Here is a 20,935-nt window from a genome sequence, read left to right as displayed (position 1 = left end):
TTTAGGAAGTGAGCTCAGCAAGTCCACTAAGACCTGGGGTCAGATGTAAACAGACTCTGCTTATGAAAGTCCAACCCATGTTCCCAACTGTTCCACGGAATACAGCATTGAAGTAATTACAGTATTTTTGTAAATGGTGCCCTACAGTGAAAGGTCTGGGAAACGCTGCTTACAATACTCTCCTCCTATAGAAGAAAAGAAATAATGTACACGAACAATGTCAATTTGTAAAAAAAAAAAAAAAATCCTGCAGCTAAAGAACGACTTAACCTAGCACATACATCAACATCATTCATTATAGTTTGAAAAACACAGGTCTAGGCTCTGTAGGTTTCTCCTTGTAGTTTTAACTGAAGCAAAAACAAGAGGAGTAGCTACTATTTACTGAGCACTTGCCTTGTGCAAGGTACTGTAGATCAACATTTCCCTTGCCATACACACCGTATACAGGTGCCGTTTTAATTTAGAGCTTTTACATTAATATTTGTCCTCGGGAGTTTTGCTTTAAGGACCATGTGTTCACTTAGCAAAAGCAGACATATCTTCTCTGATCATATAGATCAGCAGTGTTCATTCATAATATTTCCTCATGCTGTGCTTTATCTTAAGCCAGAAATTCTTCTCTTTATCATCCCATCTTCACTTACCCCACTACAATTAACAGGGAGAATTTCGTGCTCTCATCACTGCCTCTCTCTTCCTTCAGGCCTCCTCTTCACTGGTTTCCTTCTTCCTATTCATTCTACTTATTTCTAAGACAAGGACCATTTGGAGACAGTTCACATGCTTTGAACACCCTTGGGCTTAGAATTCCCTACTTTCTGTCTCTCTCTCAAAATGTCATGGCTTTCAGAATATGGCTCGTCACATGTAAACAAACCCTCAGATTGGTAATCTGGAACGCATAAGCTATCTGGGAGACAGACACTGTCCCTTCCAAACACACCCCCTCCCACTTCACCAACCTCAGCAGAGAGAAGATTTTTTTCCTGGAGTTAAACACTAGATCACTGGGGAATGAGGAGGTCTCTACATTCCGGCTACTGTAACATGAGTCATTATGGCTACTAAGTGACAATGCTATTTCTTTTCCACCAGGCAAAATAATTGTAGCATTACCTAGAAAAATAACCCAATCACCAACTGAAATATAGCCACTGGGGAAGATCACAGCTTGCTCTAATCCACCAGCCATCCTATGATCCAACTTAAGCAGGAAATGAACAGCCTTCTATTTGATCACATTTGTAAACAGAAATTAGAGGGAAAACGCAATGACCTAGCTCTAAAATGACCAACAGAGTAAGATCAACAATCCTCAGCATTAGGTTGTTCTTTTTTTTTAAAATTTTTATTTATTTATGATAGTCACACACACACACAGAGAGAGAGAGAGAGAGAGAGAGAGAGAGAGAGGCAGACACAGGCAGAGGGAGAAGCAGGCTCCATGCACTGGGAGCCCGACGTGGGATTCGATCCTAGGTCTCCAGGATCATGCCCTGGGCCAAAGGCAGGCGCCAAACCGCTGCGCCACCCGGGGATCCCCCGCATTAGGTTGTTCTTAGAGGATATCACATCTTCATGGTTTCCTTATTTTTGTCTAGGCAAAGGGAATGCCTACATAAGGCATGTGACAAAAAAACAACTTTTACAGCTTCTTATTATCCAGGTTGTATTGTACATGTTTTTTCTTTCATTTTTTCCCCGAAGTGTAATTCACAAATTATTAGTTTCAGGTGTACATCATAGTGATTTGGTATTTTTGTGCATTACAAAATAATCCCTACAATAAGTCTCATTAACCTTATACGTTCTTTTACAAAAAACAAAAACACAAAGGCTGCTGCCCAGTTGTATCTCTCAGAGATAAAGCTATTAACTTGGCAATTGTCCTGTAAGCAATATGGCCCATAAGTCTTTTGGAAATTTGTTAAGAAATAAGTCTGGAGGGATGCCTGGGTGGCTCAGTGGGATCGAGTCCCACATTGGGCTCCCTGCAGGGAGCCTGCTTCTCCCTCTGCCTGTGTCTGTGCCTCTCTCTGTGTCTCTCTCATGAATAAATACATAAATCTTAAAAAAAAAAAAAGAAGTCTGCAGTGAGTACTGTATTATACCCAACATTTAGCAAAAACTTCAATGTCTGGCCTTTTTACTCAAAACATTTCCCAATGCCATTCTCCCTTCTAGTCCCTTCCTCCCAAGAAAGGAAATTGAGAAACCTGTAATGAATTCATACCTGAAGTAGGTGTCCTTGTGCTGGGGCTTTCTTTGATCATTAGCCAGCCCTTAGGGCCATGCAGAAAATTATGCTTCGGTTAAACATGATGCAGACACCAATTAATGCATAAAGTGGAAGGCTTTAGCCTCAAAACTAAATAGCTAAACCAGGAAGTCTGCTTCTCTGCATGTGACTGTTGACAAAGCCAAGGTCACACAGGATAAAAAAGGAAAGAAAACAGAAAATGCCAAGGACAGAAGACTAGAGGAGGGGTGGGGGAACAAAGCACAAATGGACACATTCCTGAATGATTTTTAGGACTCCTAGGGGAAGCCAACTCAATTTCTGCCTTCTGACATAGACCTCAGCCTGCCCCCAATCAGTTGTAGCATCGTAATGATAGCATAGAGTGAAGACCAAGGATAAAGATGCCCTTGGACGAATGAGGCTGTTCTGAGCATTCTGAGCATTTGTGACATCTGCCTGCATCCCAAAGCAGACTTTCGTCAGCTGAGGCAGGCCATCCTAGAAAACCCTACCTGAATCCTCCTGATAAGGACCTTGTCCTTGAAGGGAACTCAGGTATGTCTGAGTCGGTGTTCAGTTCAATAGCTTTTAGCTGCTCTAACAGAAACTCCACACATTATCAATTTCTTACTAAACTTTAGATGAGCCAAGTATCCTCATGAGAGTCACCAGAAGTTTTTCTGTCTTGGAGTTCTTTATCTATTTTATTTTTCTCTGGTGCAAATATGCCACAAACTTGGGTCCTTCTCCATAACTGAAACTAGCCTATCCCTAACCCTAACAGAAATGAGCAGGACTTGTGAGCGATGGGATTTGAAAGGAAAACCTTCCCCTTATTTTTGGAATGAGGTAGGAAATGAATGAATGAACAAATGAATAACACACTGATTACATTAATGTTCATTAACCAGCAAGCTTCACATCCACAAAAAAAAAAAAAAAAAAAAAAAAAAAAAAAGCCCTCCTCATCACTATTTTCTATGGGCCTTGGTTCAGAAAGGAATCAAGACAGTATAATGGAGGTCAAATACTAAACTAAATTACAACCGTCCCATTAAGGGAAATTTAATAACATACAAGCTTCTTTTCATTAGTTCCAATGGGAATTTGGGTTTCTTTTTGTGAGGGAAGTATTTTGGAGCTATATGTAGACAGTCCTATTCTCCAAGTAGTGAAATATAACTCAAGTAATGTCAATTAAGTCCATTAAATAGTGAAATTTATGTGTGTTTGTGTATACGGCCCATTGTGGGGCACAGCCAATTTTAATTCGATTCTGACACTGAACGAGTAGACTTATTAGGAAAGCCACTGGTAACACTCGGCTGCCCCCCCCCCCACACACACACACGCAGAACCGATAAAGTAGCATACTGGGCTTATCTCCCAGGATTTAGGAATTGAAGTACAGTTAAGGTACTAAGCATGGAAGCAGGACTAAAGCATCTGTGTTGGTCTCTGTTTCCTTACTGAGTTCATCCTCGCAGGTCATTTGATTTATCTGCTGAGGTCAAGGCCAAAGAGCAGTGCCCTCAGCTGTAAAGGCCTTGATTTGGAGAAGGGCATGGGGACCAGGGCAGCAACTTCAACAACACCTGCTCAGGAAATTCAGGATCCTGGTCCCAGGCCAGGCAGCATGGTGCGAAGAAGGCAAGACGTGTTCCAGAGAAGAAAATTAGGGTCCACACAGCATTTCCAGACAACTATTTTTGTAAGCCATTTCAATACTGCATCATTATTTTTAAATGAACATTTACAAAGACTAGAAGAAAATTTTGTTTGTTTGTTGGTCCGTTTAATAAGCTCAGTAAAAGCTCAAGTTGCACACTTTAGAATTCTGAGTTGTCTTCCTTTTAAAACATTCTTTGCTCCTCCCCAAGGAGACCCAGCAGTCTTCATTTCTTGCCCGGTGCTGCTGGGCGGCTGGTTTCTGAAGTGGGAAATCAAGTGATTCCTTTCTATAGAGTAAACAGCATTTGGGATTCTCGGGCATGGACTGCTTGGGGGCCACATGCTGTACTCCTTATATTGCATTCAGTACGCACAGGAGGAAGTAAGAGACACAAAAGGCCTGCTGCTTGTAGTGACTCTTTTTGTCCCATTCCAGAGCCAGCTTCTCTTTCCAAACCGTTCCTCCTTGGGCCACCAGTTAAGACAAGAGCTGGTCACATATCTTAACTCCCCTAAGAACATTTCGACAATCCAACCTCAAATGTCTGCCTCCTCGCCTAGGGACAGGATTTGTGGGCTGGGTTCTAGAGCTCACCTGCTCTAACCCCCAAATTCTGCAGACGAGGGATCTGGTGACTTGCCCAAATTCATACCAGCAGTGGAAGGCACGAGGCTCACGACCTGGGTGCCTCCGCCTGGCATGAGTGATTCACTCCAGGCCGTCCCCAGCCAGTAAGAGGAGGCTGGTCTGAAGCCGGCACACGCCAGCAATCTCTGGAAGCTCGGCCACAGCTTCGGCCAGCACTGCTGGCACTGCCGCAGCTCCGAGCCTCGCAGACAGCTAAAGCCTGACAGTCTCATAAATACACTCACCTGCTTGTCATGTGTGCGGCTCAGGCCAGTCCCCCCGAGACAGTCTGAGGCCGGCTCAGAAAACCGGGGAAGTGAGCGAGGAGAGGCAACCCAAGTCGGAGCCACAGAACTGTGTGGATCACGCTAAAAAGGCGCAGTGCCAAGCAGACACTGTCTAGACTTTAACCGGCCCCTTCAGAGGGGGGTGCGGGAGGAGGGGGAGCAGGGCCGGAAAGCCTGCTTGCTTTTTGTTCAGCTAATGCAAACACATGACACAGCCTCTGACAGGCTCCAGGCTGGGAGTTCACTCCGTCTAAGACATTTCTTCCTCGGGGCTGGAATTCAGCTGTGGGCTGAGGGAAACTGTGCTAATCCAGCAGTCAGAGAAGAGGCTGGGAATGCTTTTCCCAGTTCCCAGGGAATCATAGTTCCCAAACTAGGTTGAGTTGGACAACAGCTGAGTAGCACATTTGTGGGTGCAAAAAGGACACATTTCTAAAATTTCCATTTGTATCATCTTAGCTAAACCCATGAGGAAAACCCACAAAAATACAGAACTGGCTTCTGATGGAGGCCCTGCTACAAAAATTTTGTAAGATTAATGACGTCGATTTATAAAATGTACAGATGCAGAAATGGCCACCACGGTCCCATAAGCATCACACATCTGAGCGAAAATGTGGGTCTGGGGAGCTCTGCTATCAGTTCGGAAGATCGTATCCACTCCTCTGGGTGGACAGACAGCTCTCTGCCAGGACACATGGGGTACAGGAGGGAGTCAGCCCCATTTCCTCCTTGGCCAGCTGCACTGGTGCTGAGTTTTAGAGCTGTCTTGCACTTGGTCTTATTCAATGTGGAACAGTTGTGAATGCATCTGAAGGACAAAGAAACTGCCTTAAAACATCTCCTGAATCACTGACCACAATGCTGCCAGTGCTCTAATGTTAGAGACGCAGCTGAACCTGAACCCAGTTGAGGTCATACCCCCATCTATGGGGTCCACACGGCCAGGCCTGGCCAGGCCTACAGTGTTGCTCTAGGCACTTACGCTGATAAAACACGAAAAGGCCTTGTACAGCCTTTTGGTTTGGGGTGTTTGTTTGTTTGTTTTGTTTCCATGTTACCCAGAAAAAAATGTTTTTGGTTTGTTTTCAAACCGTAGCTCAGAGAATTCAGTTAGTTACTCAAAATTAGCCCCTCACTAAATAGCGAAACAAGGATGCAAATCCAGACTTCAACTCTCAAAGCAACTGCTCTGAGTCCTAGGCCCACTGTGTCTTATTTTTGAAAGTGACGTTGAAAACAAACCAAAAACAGCGTAATTTTGAGTAACTAACTGAATTCTCTGAGCTACGGTTTCTTCATTGATGAAGAATGAAGATTATAATAACTTCTATCAGGTTGTGAGAATTAAATAAGACCAAGCTCTTTCTCTCTCCTCCTGCTGTCGTCTGGCTAACCACCACTCATTTCCCAGGATGCAGGCCTCCAAGAGGCCTCCCCAGAACCCCTCGCTTCCGTGCTGGCTTAAGGCCCCGGGCCCGCCCTGGCACCTACCCCACTGGATCCCTCTGAGCCTCTGTCTCTGTCTGTCTCCCCCACTGGACTGCAGGATTCTTGGGAACAGGGTCTATGTCTTAACCAGCACTAACTCAGTGCCTGACAGAGAACAGGCTTGTGATACTTTTCACTTTTGTTCCTCGAGTTAACTTTGTACCTTTGTGAAATTTTACTTTGTCCCAGATGGGTGAAGCAAAATACTGCATGCAAACTTTGTGCAGTTTTCTGAGTAAGATGTGAACCTGGTGGTCTGTGGATGTTCTGACAGCTGCTGATGCAGCTCGAACACTCCAAGATGACTTCTCTGTAATGGTGAAGGAGGGAGAGGAGACATAAAAGGAGACACAGGAAGCTAGAAGGGAAGGATGCTGGGGAGAGTAAAGAGTGACACGGGGAGCAATAATGATCCAGCTCTGGGGCTTGGGATCAGTGACCATATAGGCTGCCATCAGGGCTGGCTGCCAGACACAGCAGAGCCAGCAGAGGACTCAAGGTTTGTATGCAAAACACCTAGAGGGTTGCCTTGGTTCCCAAAGGGACAAATCCCAGCCTGCTCCAGGAATACTTCCCTACCCTGTCTTTGAGAGTAGGTATTTATTTTTCAAGCAACAAAAGCAAAGAGTTCTATTCCTTTGCCTGCTCCTATTTTCCAAGCCCCAAATTTAGAATTTGTGGCCCAGTAACAGGTGTGTGCTACAGGGACTATAGTAAGAATACATGAAAATGACCATCCCATAAAAAATACAAGATATCTCTTGGCCACCTCCACATGTAAGAAGGAGAGACACAGGGGAGAGAAAAACTGAATGTGGAAAAATAGAATTCCAGGAGCTTTAGTCTCTCTCTTCTCTGCTTTTCCTCTTCTTCCCTTTCTACCTTTAGGGAGAACCTGTGCTGGTTGGCACAGCCCACTGCCTGTGCACAGAAGGTGCTCAAAGAATACCTAATTCTTTTCCTGCAGGAATGATAGGGTTGTGGCTTCACAGAGGAAACACTATCTCGAAGTTTGAAAGCAAGATTGGCTCAGTAAAAGCAAGGGTTCTGATACAAATTCTGGGTGTCAAAGCATCTCCTGAAATAGATATCCTAGTTGTCTTTTAAAAAGAAGACGATTCTTAATCTCTGGAGAGTATAAAAGGGCAAGGAGAGTTTTCTGCAAGCCATGGGTGTGCGTACACACCCTCCATCTCCATCCCCACCGCCCCGCCAGGGTTTTGGAGCTCTTCCAACAAATAGATGCCACAAGAATGATGATCATAACTAACACTGCATTCTATGTGCTGAGCTACTCTTCCAACTGCTTTACGTGTAGAGCTTTTTCAATTCTCACAGCTTACCTCATGGAGTAAATACTCCATAGTAAGCCCATTTTATAGATGAGGATACAGATCCAGAGACGTTAAGTAACTTCCCCCAACTCACAGGGCTAGTATCGGCAGTGGTAGGATTTGAATTTAGGTAATCTAGCTTCAAGGTCCCAGCCCTATACCATTATGTTAGAATTCCTCTCAAGAATAAATCAGTAAACGAAATACAGTGACAACCTGAACCAGCACACAGGTTGTACAAACATAGATGATGCCTAGTGGGTGTTAGTATGTAAATTGAGGATTCTCTTATAGAAATCATTACAGAGTCGAAAACATTCTTTGTCAGTGCCTTATAGGGGCTGATAAGGGGCATTTTATGTCTTGTTTGGTTCCATGAATAGCGAAAAACTTTTCCATTATCTAATTGGATAGACAGGCAGAGAGATGGCCATTGTTCCCATTTAACAGATGAGGAAAGTGAGTTCATGGAGATTAAGGAACTTGCACAAGGTCTCATATCTAAACCAGGGCAAAATTCACACCCAGACCATTACCCAAAACCCTTGCTCAGAGATGTGGCTAGAGGCAGAGAAGGACTTTGAAGTCAAGGACTCTCATTATTTTATAATGTGCTTCTTAATGAGGAGGTACTGTAGCAGGGCCGGCATCAGAGATAAGACTTGGAAACACCCAGATATGCAAACAAGAGAAGAGAATGAAGAGAGGGACTCCGTAGAAGGCTTGAGTGACGTAAACATGGGAAGCAAGAGACAACCATCAGCACTCCAACAACGGACACAATTTCCACACAGAGAGCTGCCACCTACTGGATGGGCCGATCAGGTGGTCAGACTGTAAATGGCCCCAGTAACTCCAGTGGAGCCTCTCAAGTTCTGAGAAGGTGTCCATCCCGCTGCATTGCAGGGTTTTCCGGGCTGGCGGCAAGAGGTGAGGAAGGGGGTGGTAATTTCTGTGAAAGCCATAAGCCCCTAAATATGGCCAGGTCCATTTGAGCTGAACAGAAGCTATGGTAACAGCAATTCCTTCAGAACATGGTATTGCCTTGTAGTTCCACACTGTTCTCAATAGCAACATATGTGTAAAGAGACTGGCATAATGCCTGGCACTTGTGTAGATCAATAAATTACCCTCATTTAATATCCTTGAACGATAGAATGAAAGACTGTGGGGAAAAGACAAATTTTACCTCAGACACAAAAATTTTAAGTCTTGAGCAAGATAAAAAGTAAAGACAGAGAGGCAGTTTCCTTATACCAATTCAAGCCAATAACCCATGACACACAAACGTATAAATCAGGGCCTGCAACATGTCATGGCTTTTGCCATGTGTCACATGACTTGTTTGGGCAACAGTTAAGCTGGTCAAAAATAGTGTCCGGATTATTCAGGGAACATTTTAAGGGTCATAAATTCAGACTTAATCCTGGGAATAGCTTATTGGTGACGGCTTCCAAATGAGCACATAAAAAGTCTGTGAAGAGATTTCATGGAAATCCTCCAACCACAGCAGAAAATGCAGATTTATAGGATATATTTTGTACTCCAACTACCCAAAGAGCTTTCTATTAGCAAGTTATTGCCAGATGGCTGCTAATGCAGGGGCTGTTATCTATGACAGCAGCAGCGCGTAGAGCCTTAGCAAGAACAACTGTTTACTCCATCAGAACAGCCAAGAAAATTCTCATTATCATATTCTTGTTGATGGCCAACATTAGAGGGTTTGGCTCACTTTTAGATGTTCGAATTTGCCTAGAGAAGTTAAAAGCTTGGGTCGGGAATAAAGTGCTGGGTGTTTTTTGGGTTGACATTTTCATCTATTCACTACCCTAGTCTACCACTTATCGCCCCAAGTTTTCTTTATTTCACATAGTTCCGAACTCTACCTTCTAATCACCTTACTTTTGCTAAAAGATACACCAGTGTTTGTCAGATTGGATTGATGTTTCCAGAAGGAATGGCAAATATCTTTTATCTCACATACAGACTAACTAATTGCTAGTGGCTGAGGATTTTCAGACCTTCTCCAGACTCAGGAGGACAGAATTCTAGGATTGATTAGCAATGTCTCTCATGGGTAAGAGAGAGGGCAGTAGTGACACGCATGCCATGTTTGTATCATTGCTGCAGCCATTCGTGTCCCAGGGTTGTGAGATACTTATTTTTATTGCCTACAGTGTCTAGTAGGCTCACCCCATCTACATCTGTCGATTGATAATTTCTCTGAAAGGAGGGATGAAGGGGTTGATTTATCTTTAGGTGGTGGGATTATGGTTAATTTTACTCTTTCCTCTAGTCTTTTCTATATTCTGTAAGCTTTTCATGAGCATATTTTTATATTTTATCAGAAAACAACTCAATTTTAAAAATTTAAATAGAATAGCATATATTAGGAGGGTAAATTCCTCCTAAAAAATGAAAGGGGGGTCACAAGAATCCTCAAGATGGATTTTAAGACATTTTGTTATACTTCTCTGTAAGTTTGTACACAGTTGTAAGGATAATGCACAGAGTAGAGGGTGTTCTGCTTTTCAAATGAAATCAATCATTTGTCAGAACTTAAATTTTTGTAAACACGACTTTTAGTGACACGTATTGTTGTTAACCCTTAACTCTTCTCCTGTTGTTGGATATGCAGATTTTAAGTTTTAAGCTATCATAAATAATATAATGGACATCTTATGCAGTCCCTCTGAAAGTAATAATGGCCAGGGCAAAGTGGTCAAAAATAATTATTTGAGTTTCTTTCCTTGATTTAGTTTCTCACTGTAGATTTTATTGAGCCCTGGAATATCCATCTGCAAAATAGCCAAGTCAGGCTCCCCCAAAGCTGATCCAAAGTCTGCTAAAATGGATTCATGTCAATAAAGACTGTATTTAACTGTATTTGTTGTATGTTTTCTACTATAAGCACAGTTAACTACAAACTACAATGCTTACAGTAATATCAAAATTGTAATTATCATATGGAGAGGGTTAATTTGCCTTTTCATTAGTTACTAAAGATTTATTGTTAAAACATGAATTAAAAGCTTGCCGAATATTACTAGAGCCAGACGCGAAGAGATTGGACTAATTAAATCATAATCCTTGAGTGATAAAATGTAACTCTCATCATATCTACTCCTCACTCTTCTCATTGGAACTGTTTACACACACCACGAGTTCACAGCCTACTCTCTGCACCAACTCCCTCAGTCTTGATTGCGTGGTGACTACATGGGTGTATCCACATGTGAAGTTCACCGAGCTGTATCTTAAGGATTTGTGCACTGTACTAATGTAAAAGAAACATTAAAAATCAAGGGAAGACCTATGTTAATGTGTAATTCATCATGTAATTATAATAATATTACAGCTGCCATGGTTTTAAAGCATCTGGCCCATCATTAGATTGTAAGCAACCTGAGGGCAAAGACCATCCCTTGCACTTCATGCATGACTCTGCCTTGTGTGTAGGGCATGCTCAGCCCCTGGCAGGGACACCACCGATGGGCCCTGTGAAGAGAAGGCCTGTGCTGTTAATGACTCACTCCTAGGGAAAGCACCCACGTCAAGTCATAGGCAGAAGACAACACCTTAGCAAAAATTATGCATTTGACCTGCATGACATTAATCACCTGGCTTACAAAATGAATCTATCTCAGTGTAAGGTTTTTCCCAATCCTCTAAGAGCTGGTGTCATTATGTTAATTCTATTGGTGGCTGCTAGAAATTTTGTCTTGATGTCCAGGTATTTGAAGAGGAGTACGAAAGCGACACTGACATTTTCAATTCATGCTATGTGACCACTGGTATTTATAGTTCATTCTTTACTTTTTCTGGTTTCCTAGAAACACATCTTTCCAATTCACTGACTTTGAAGACTTTATTTTCTTCTCCAGGACATTACATCCATCATAGCCCATGACCCTCGATCTCCTCCCCAACTAGCTCCTTTGAGCTTGAGAACTGACTCTTGCTTTCTGTCATCCAATCCGGAGACTTCTATGGGAATTGTTAATAGGTCCTCTTTCTACAGACATCTCCAGCTGCCAGGGCCTTAGTCTGTAGGGTGCCTACCTATCTGTTCTGGCTATTCAGCAGAGTCCTTGCTATGTTTTAACATTCTAATTTCCAACAATGATCTTTAGAATCTCATCTAATAGTTTATCGGCCAATTGATAAATAAACAAGATATTATCCTAGTGGTTAATGTACAAGATGGATATTAAAATCCTATTTCTGCTGCAGCTCCAAGAAGAAGTCAGAGGATGTGGGTCAGACTCTAAGTTTCCCCAAATCCACCATTAGAATAATTCTAAAGGATATAAAGGAGATCCCACATCAGCCAATAAAATCCCTATTGGTTGATTAACTTGGACGTTGATAATAGGGTGTAAATGAGAAATCTGGCTGCAGAGGGACAATGATCTAATAATCTTCTCATCTAGCTGTGTAATTATTATTACTCTTGTTACTGTTGTCTTAAGTGATGCACTCACAGTTCGTGGGTCAAGTTTTTCCTTGGAATGAGTGTTCTGATCTGTGAATCAGTTCCCTGCATATGCGACTTATCATGGTGAATTATATAGACCTGGAATGCCGGCAATCAGAGTGCTATAGCAGAGACAACCACCAAGGAAGAGTGGAAGTGTGCTTGGGTGCTTGCCAAGGTTCTTTCAGAAGCAGGCAGCTGGGCCATAGGGTCCCCTTCAGCCTGCCATGTTAGAATGGACTTGGATTCTCCTACTGAGACTCAAGGGCACATGCTCCACAGCCTGACTGTCACTTTCCTAGCCTCCATCAACACCTCACTGGGCTGCAGTAATTCTCAGTGGGAGGGGGATGGGTGAAGGAGAACGAACAAGCCCACACAGCGCCCTCCGACTGAATCTAGAAAAGGGGTAGCCCTGTTGTTAGTTGAAGCACTCCCTCAAGCTGCTGCCACCCCCCTCATTTCTCACCTATACAGATGCTAACACATGTTCTTCAACAGATTTGTGCCACACTCCCCGACACCCACTCTCAAGCATAGACTGTGAGGGGCCTCAGAGTGAGCTCAGGTGGGTGGAGCAGAATTCTGTGGGAGGCTGCCAGAAGGCATGCATTGGTGGTAAGAGTATTAAGGCAAAGAGGAAGTAAGAGAGAGAGGAAGCAATCAAAAAGGCAAGTAGTGCCAAGTAACTAAGAGACCATGGAAAACATTCAAAATATAACACTTTCCTTAATGAGATTTGTTAATAGTTTCTTGAAGCTAACCGAACAGGATTTACAGACTGGCATTAATAACGATGACAACCACCTTTTCCCAAGCTTGAGACACCTCTGATTCTGGAGGTCTACTATTGCAAAGGCTTGGCTCCTTCCAGTATCAACATGATTTGTCAGGGAATCACATTTAAAAAAAAAAAAAAACATGTTGAGTTGAATACTTGTATTAAACCAAAAAGCACCAGGAAAACTAAGTTTATGTTCTAAATTTCAATTTTTAAAGAAATCCAACAATATTTGTACATTAGCCCTAAAGTCTACTAATGTGGATTCGTATCAATAAAGGCTATAAACATCATTTGGCTTTGTCGTATGTTCTTACAGTTAGCAAGGAAGAAAAAATTCTACTGCAAGCACAATTACAAGATAAAAGGCTTAAAATGATATTCAAGTTGCTAGGGCTAATTTACCTTTTCATTAAGAATTAAAGATATATTATTATTAAACACCAATTAAAAACTTGCCCTGTGTTACTCAGGCCAGACATCAAGAGACTGGGTTTATTAAAAGATAATCCTGGGGGCACCTGGGCAGCTCAGTCGGTTAAGTGTTCAATTCTTGGTTTCAGCTCAGTTCATGATCTTGTGGTGGTGAGATTGAGCCCCAAGTCTGGCTCTGCACTCAGCACAGGGTCTGCTTCAGATTCTCTCTCCCTCTCCTTCCCACTTACTCTTCCCATCTCTCTCAAATAAATAAATAAAATATTTAAAAAAAGGATAATCCTTAATAACTGAAGCCATGAAATGTAACCTGGATCATACCTATTCCTCCTCACTCTTCAGGTACCCTGAGTTCCAAGCCTACTTTCTGCACCAACTCTCAGTGTTCCTGCCTCAGCACCTCTTGATTTTGTCTGAGAATTTGGTGGGAGTACTCTCTGCTCTTCCACCTGAAGCAGGAAATTGCTGCTGGGGGAGCTTCCTATGAGAGCAAAACTTTTCCCTGCAATGCTGATAGGGGCGAGGGGTGTGGTACGAACTGCCTAGAATAGATCCTGGGCCTTGGGTCCCACAGCCTTGGGCCTACAAACTCATGGTGTGGAAACCAATAGCCTCCTACCTCACATCTGCATTCCAGCCTGCTGAGTGATTTCACACACTAGCTGGCAATTCCTAAGCCTGCCATAAAACCAACCGGGGATTCACCTCATCCATCACTGGACTGTGGCTGCCTTTTGAGAGCCACAGCAGGGATGGAAGGGTGTTCCTTAGCCAGGGCTAAATAAGTCAGTGAAGAGATCCGCTCTCAAATTCAAACCCTGGAAAACAAAATGCAGGAGACGCAGATCTGCAGTTCAAGATGGGCCCCAAACATTGAGGGAGCTCGATTCAGGTCCTTCTTCACAACTAACTAGCTGTGTGACTTTGGGCAGGTTACCTAATCCCATAAACCTGTTTCCTTCTCTGTAAAACGGGGATAACAAAACTGACCTTATAGGGTTGGGGAAGATTTAAAAGAAATGATCCACACAATCCAATGTCTTCTATGTAAGAAGTGCACCAAATGTGAACTCCTTCTGTGGGACAGCAGTTAAGAACCAAGGGTATGATGCCAGACTATTTGGGTTCAGATCCCTGTCCCTACCACTGAACAGCTTAGGGCACTGGATCAATTATGTAACCTCTGTCTCAGTTTCCCCATCATTAAAATGGGGTTTATCACAACATAAAGTACATATCCAGTAAACACTAGCTATTTTGAAAATTTCATAGTGAGCCTGTGTTTCCAGTGCAACCAGTAGTATAGTAGTGAATTAAGTGGGAGTTTATGTATCAATGAGGTGAGAGTAATAGAAGTGTATTTAAAAAAAAAAAACTCAGGAAGACGTTGCAGGCTTTTATGATTTTTTTTTTTCTGGGCAGAGTCAAGCTGTGATGCAAAGGGTGGGGCTAAACTGTAATATGAAGAAAAAAAAACTAAAGAGGGAGAATAACCACCCACCAGGGAGCTATTTCTTTTGTAATGTACATTCCATTTCTTCTCCCTCATGCTTTTTAATTCCTTCCACATTTCCTGCCATAATTATCAAATGTTTGGTTTCTGACCTCACTCTTCTGGAGACTGGAGCCCAGGGAATTTGGAATTGTTTATTTTCTGTCCATAAACCTTTGAGTTAATGGAGGGGCTTGTGAGTGCAGGGTTTGTTGGTTTGTTTGTAGTGTCTCAGGAAGGTCACTGAAGTTGAAAGGAAAACATTACCCCCCCACACAACAAAAAAGCGCTGAAATACTTTGGAAACGCGGAGCCCCCCAAAGAGCAGAGCAATGGACCTCTTAACACTTGCGCAACGCTGGATTAAGGGGAAACTGAGATGTTTAAAAGGCTGTTATATGGCCCTGATAGGAACACAAGATCCGAGGGCACTTTACAAAGGAAGGAAAAAAAAATTCTGGGGACTCATAATCTTACTTTATAAAAAAAAAAAAAAAAAAAAAAAAAAAAAAAAAGAAAGAAAGAAAAGAAAAAAAGCATTCCGCCCTAAAGAAGAATCTCCCCACCACCCCCCTTCCCCCCTCTTTTCCCCAGAGGGGTCAGCCTGGGAAGCAAAAAGCCCCCAACTATTCTCGATTTCCTCTTAAGTCAAGGAAAGAACTGCAAGGCGCCTTTTTGGACTCGGCTGCGGCCGGGCTCCCCCCCCCCCCCCCCCGCCGCTCGCCCCGTCTCTCCCTCCCGCCCTCCCTCCACCCTCGCCGCCGCGGGGCTCCCGCTCGGGGCCCCAACTACTTTTCCCGACCCGGAGGTCGGAGTTTCGCAAGTAGCATTTCTGCTCGCAGCGCCCCCTCGCCCCACGCCGGGAAACTCCCAGTCCCAGCCCGGGGTGTGGCGTGGGATGGGGCGGGATGGGGGGGGTCCCCGGGGCGCCCTCCCCCGCGGGGCGCCGCAGCCCGACCTCCCACCTCCGCGGCCGCTCCCCTACCTCGGCGTGGACCCAGGCGACCGCCACCAGCGCCAGCGCGAGCCAACGTGTCCACATCTGCGGAAGACAGAGCAGCGAGGCTGAAGGCGCCGGCCCCCCCGCCCCCCGGGAAACTTCGCGGGGTCCCGCAGGCCGCCCCCGCCCCGCGCGCCCGCGCTCACCGTGGTCCCGTCCCGGGGTCTCCGGAGGGCGCGGGCCAGGGCGGCTGCGGCGAGCTCGGGGGGAAGCTGGCAGCTCCGCGGCGCGGCAGCCTCCGAGGAAAGCCGACCTGCGCTCGCCGCCCCTTAAGACCCCTCCTTCCCCGACTGCCGGCCCCCCAGCTCCTCCCCGTTCTCCTCCCCCTTCTGCAGCAGCGGCCTCCCCGCCCCTCGCTCTGGGGAGCCCGCGTGCGTCCTGGCGCCGCCCCATCGCCTTGTGCTCGGGCCCCCGGGACGTGCAGGCGGAGGGGGAGGGGGAGGGGAGGACAGGGGGGAGGGGGGAGGGCGCCCCCCGCGGCTGGTGGCTGCAGAGCCCGCGGCTCCGGAGCCCGGGCGTCCGCGCCCAGCTAGCGCGAGGAGGAGCGCGCAGGGCCCGGAACGCCAGCCCGCGCGCGGCTTGCACCGTGAGCCTCCTGGGGGACAGGTGGGAGCCGTACCCCTCTGCTGAGGTCTGCACCCCTGCGTTCGCCAGCACCCGTCCTTCCCCGAGGTTCGAGAGCGGAGGCCCCCTCCTCCCTTCGTGCGCCCCCCTCCTCCCCATCACCTGTGCCCTTGCTCCCACCCTTGTCATCCCAGGTGCGCTCCCGTACCGGCTTCCCATCTGCACCGGTGTCACCCCAGGGGCCCTCAAACCTACGCTGCCTCTGAAGGTGTGAACCCAAAGCCCTCGCAGCGGCTCGTGTCTGGGGTCCCCGGTGCTGAGAACAGTCCACGCGGCAGCTCAGATTTAACAGCCCCGCCTGCCCACCTGGGTCGGGGGACGCCATCAGAACGGTCCCCCCCACACACACACACACACACTTCCCAGACCCTGCTTTCACTTTTCTGGCACTTTTCCCCTGTGAGGGAAAAGTCACTCACCGCCACTCCCATTTCCACCTCGGTAGTAGGCCAGACCTCCATCCTTCCTCACTCGGGGATTCTGGAAACCACCTCTGGTTGCTTTCCAGCTCCGGGCGCTCTTCCCCTAAGTCTCCACTGCAACCGTCATTTCTCTACCTGATTTAGACACTGTCTTCTCAGGCTCTTCCCCCTCCCCTGGTGCAGCGCTCTTCTTCCACGTGCATCCAGTCTCTCCAACTTTCTTGAAAGTCTTCCATTACTGGGGCCAACCTCTTTATCTAACTGTACTTCAAGCACTTAATAGACTCCCTTTGCTCAAGTCAGGCCAGTGTTGTCATTGTCCTCTGAACTTTTCATATTCATTGGTTTGTTGGGTGCCTACTGTTGCGGATTTTAAGGGGTTCCAGATAACACCCATATTCCCCACGCAGGTTCCCAGTCCATTGGGATAGCAGCTGGAGTCCGGCTGATGGAAAGGAAAATCTCAGCTTTGTTCCGGGCTGGCCCTGGAAGGGGGGCCTTGGCTTTAGATCTGCGAGGACAGCGGACCTGCAGGTACTCCACCCCAGAATAAATAAAAGAAGACCTGTTCAGTGGCTCTTGTGGAACCTAACAGCCCCAAGCGGAACTGGACAATTTGCTGTGTAACATTGGGAAGCCGGGACTGCCCTTCTATCCCCTAAGACTGATGGAGGGCTGGAGATGCAGAGGGACCTCTTTGGTAAAAATCTGCTTTTGTAAAATTGACTGCGGTTTTATAGTTTCTGGAAAAGCAGAAAACACATGATTTCTAGGGCAGGCAAGCTCCCCAAACTTGAGGAGTAAGAGCGACACATATTCAGTTCCTCTTTCAAGCTCACCAGACAACTAATTCCTGCTTCCTTGATACGGAAAAAAGAGAAGTATGGAATAGATGTCCTCCCTGCCCTCTGTCCCAGTCTCTGTGCTAGGGATTGAAGGGAAATGTGATATATATAAGGCTTTGCTCCTGCCCTCTATAGCTCACAATACTTTTTATCCCTCACACTTGAGCTGCATTTCCTCAGAATCTGGCATGATCTCCTTTCTTCTCTTCTTCCTTGTGTCTGTTCAAAGTCAAAGTCTGTCGTTCTCTCCCCAGGACACAAATGAAGTTTCTTTGCTTTTCTAGCACCATTTCTGACAGCAACTTGGCATAGTGGAAAGCTCATGAGGTTTGAGGTCTAACAAACCTGGCTTTCAATGTGCTCACTACCACTTACTAGCTGTGTGACCTTCATTAAATTACTTAAGTTCTCTGAACCTAGGTTTCTGCATCTGACAGATAGCAATGATAATGCCCTGCAGAGGGTTGTGAAATGTAAATGTGGTAGGTTATAGAAAGTGCTGGGCCAGTAGTAAACATCTATAAATGGTAGCCATAATTTCATTGACCTGCTTTGCATCTGAGTTGCAGTTGATACTCTGTACTAGGTACTATAGAGCCATTCAACATGTCTATTTTACTTAATTATCATAACAAATCGAAAGGCATTTTTTTAATTGCTTCCATTTTCCAGATAAGGAAACTGAAGCTCAGAAAAATTTGGATACCTGTCCAAGGTTAACAGTTGACTATACAGCCTTACAACTTGGCTTTTAATTGCATATTGTTATGAGATGTTTAACACTTGTTCACATAGTTTTTGTTCTTGATTCTCTGGCTAGATTTTAAGATGCTTAGGACATAAACAGTTTTTCCCCCCTTGTATCTTCTTTCTATGTTTGGGGCATGATCAATCAATTTGATTTTATCAAAATTACAGACTCCTTTTCAGGCAAGGGCACCATAGAAAAAAATGATAGATTAGGAGATACTCAATATCTTTTTTTAAAATTATTTATTTATTTATTCATGAAAGACACACACACAGAGACAGAGAGAGGCAGAGACATGGGCAGAGAGAAACAGGCTCTATGCAGGGAGCCCGATGTGGGACTCGATCCTGGGACTCCAGGATCCCACCCTAGGCCAAAGGCAGACACTCAACTGCTGAGCCACCCAGGGGTCCCTCAATATCTTTTTTTAAAAGATTTTATTTATTTATTCATGAGAGACACAGAGAGAGAGAGAGAAGCAGAGACAGAGGCAAAGGGAGAAGCTGGCTCCATGCAGGAAACCTGATGTGGAACTCGATCCCAGGACCCCAGGATCACACCCTGCGCCGAAGGCAGACGCTCAACCCCTGAGCCACCCAGGGATCCCTGGGAGATACTCAATATCTAAAACTGACATGGAACTCCTAGTAAGTGCAATAGAAGTGTAACTCCTGGAAATCAGTAAGAAAAAGACTGGAAATGCAATAGAAGAATGGTCAAAGGTATGAACAGGCAGTTCCCCCAAAAAAGGAGTCCCAAGTGACCAACAAGTGGAGAAAGGATGTTCAAAATCACTGTTATTTAAACTGCACTACAATCCTATGAAATCAGTATTATTACCTCCATTTTACAAGTAAGGAAATTGAGACGTAGAGAGTTTAGGTAGTTTGTCCAAGGTTATACACTAAATGGTAAATATTGCTTTATAATCATTGCAGAGGCAAAAATTAGACAGTTGGACAACGCTAAGTGTTAGTATGTGGGTAGTGCAGTCTTTGTGTATTGCTGTGATTAAGAGCATGGATTTAGAAGCCAGATTGTTGGTAGTAAATCTTGGCTTAACTACTTACTATGTAACCATGGGCAAGCTACATACCCTCTCTGCATCTCCGTTTCTTCACTTGTGAAGTGGGGATAATAATAGTACTGATTCCATAGGGTAAGGTTATTGTACAGATCAAATGTGCATATGTAAATTACTTTTAATAGTGCCTCGTACCTAAGCTTATAATTATTGTATGATACTAAGGGAGTGATTCAATAGAAGGTCCTTGCAGGTACTAATGATAATTCTGTGCTACAGAATGGTTAATGTAACTCTCTGCAATAAACAAAAAGCAAAACAGATAACGGTAACAAAACAAACTGCATAAAGGAGTTGACAGTTTTAACAGTGAGGAAGTTTTTTGGTTGCAGGTAATAGAGAAGCTGACTTAAGTAAATGGTACTTATTGGCCACATAGCTGAGAGATCCAGGAGGTACATTTGGCTTCAGGAAAGACTTCATCCAGGAACTCAACTAAGGTCACCAAGGACCCAGTTTCTTGCTATCTCTTACCTTTATCTTAAACAATCTTATTTCACCCCTGGGTTTCACATAATTGGCTTCTGGAAGTTTCCAGTCTATGCTCTGAGGGTGAGCAATTGGCTGTAGTGCTGGCCTCCTCATGCCCTTGGACCACACCATCTGGATGAAGGAGAGAGCCTCTTTTGGGAGCTGCTACAAAAGTCCTAGGATTTTTTTTTTAAGATTTTATTTATTTATTTATGAGAGACACAGAGAAAGAGAGAGCCAGAGACATAAGAAGAGGGAGAAGCAGGCTCCCTGTGGGGAGCCTGATGCGGGCCTGGATCCCAAGACCCTGGGATCATGACCTGAGCCAAAGGCAGATGCTAAACCAGTGAGCCACCCAAGTGCCTCGGATTCGTGTTTTTTAAAGTCTAAATCCAGTTTCTTAACATCCTCATGCTGATCACTGTGAGTAGGGGCCTGGGCTGGGCTTGACAGGCTTAAGCCAATACAGACGACTCAAAAGAAAATCATACTAATGTCAGGAAAAGAAGGGACTGAATGCTGGGACTAGCCAAACAGTGTCTACTGCAGCAACAAATCACCAACCTACACTACGAACCCAGTACTCCCCTAAGAAGGGGGTGTAGGTTCCCCAGAGGGCATGAGAAAAGAATATTAGAACTTCTATTTTTACTTATTTCCAATCCAAAAATAGAAATTGACTTTGCAAATAAGTAGATAGACTCTGGCGCCCATATTTAATCCATATGTCAGGCAGTCATGAGTTATGCTCCATTGCCAAGTACCATGAGGAGAGTGGGTGTTCTCCCACACAAAAAGATCGACAACAGCTAGTTCCTTTTAACATATTGTAATAGACTGCAGTGTGCCCACTTAAATGGATTTACATATTATACTATTTAGTTTTAATTAAACTAG

The 20,935-nt window shown here is 44.8% G+C and overlaps 1 protein-coding gene across 1 annotated transcript in view; it reads right to left on the bottom strand.

Annotated features, from left to right (window-relative positions):
* Positions 1 to 16,116, bottom strand: part of FSTL1 (follistatin like 1) — a 53,016-nt gene extending 36,900 nt beyond the window's left edge. The window contains exons 1-2 of the mRNA XM_055316254.1: positions 15,988 to 16,116; positions 15,827 to 15,883 (exon numbers count right to left, since the gene is read on the bottom strand). Coding sequence (XP_055172229.1) covers positions 15,827 to 15,883 — 57 coding nt within the window. The 5' untranslated portion in view covers positions 15,988 to 16,116. The remainder of the gene's footprint in view (positions 1 to 15,826; positions 15,884 to 15,987) is intronic.
* Positions 16,117 to 20,935: the final 4,819 nt, after the last annotated feature.

This window comes from Nyctereutes procyonoides, unplaced genomic scaffold, assembly GCF_905146905.1.
Source record: "Nyctereutes procyonoides isolate TBG_1078 unplaced genomic scaffold, NYPRO_anot_genome, whole genome shotgun sequence".
In the NCBI taxonomy this organism is placed as follows: Eukaryota; Metazoa; Chordata; class Mammalia; order Carnivora; family Canidae; genus Nyctereutes; species Nyctereutes procyonoides.
Note: the sequence above shows the minus strand (reverse complement) of the source record. Positions and strands in the feature narration are given on the sequence as shown.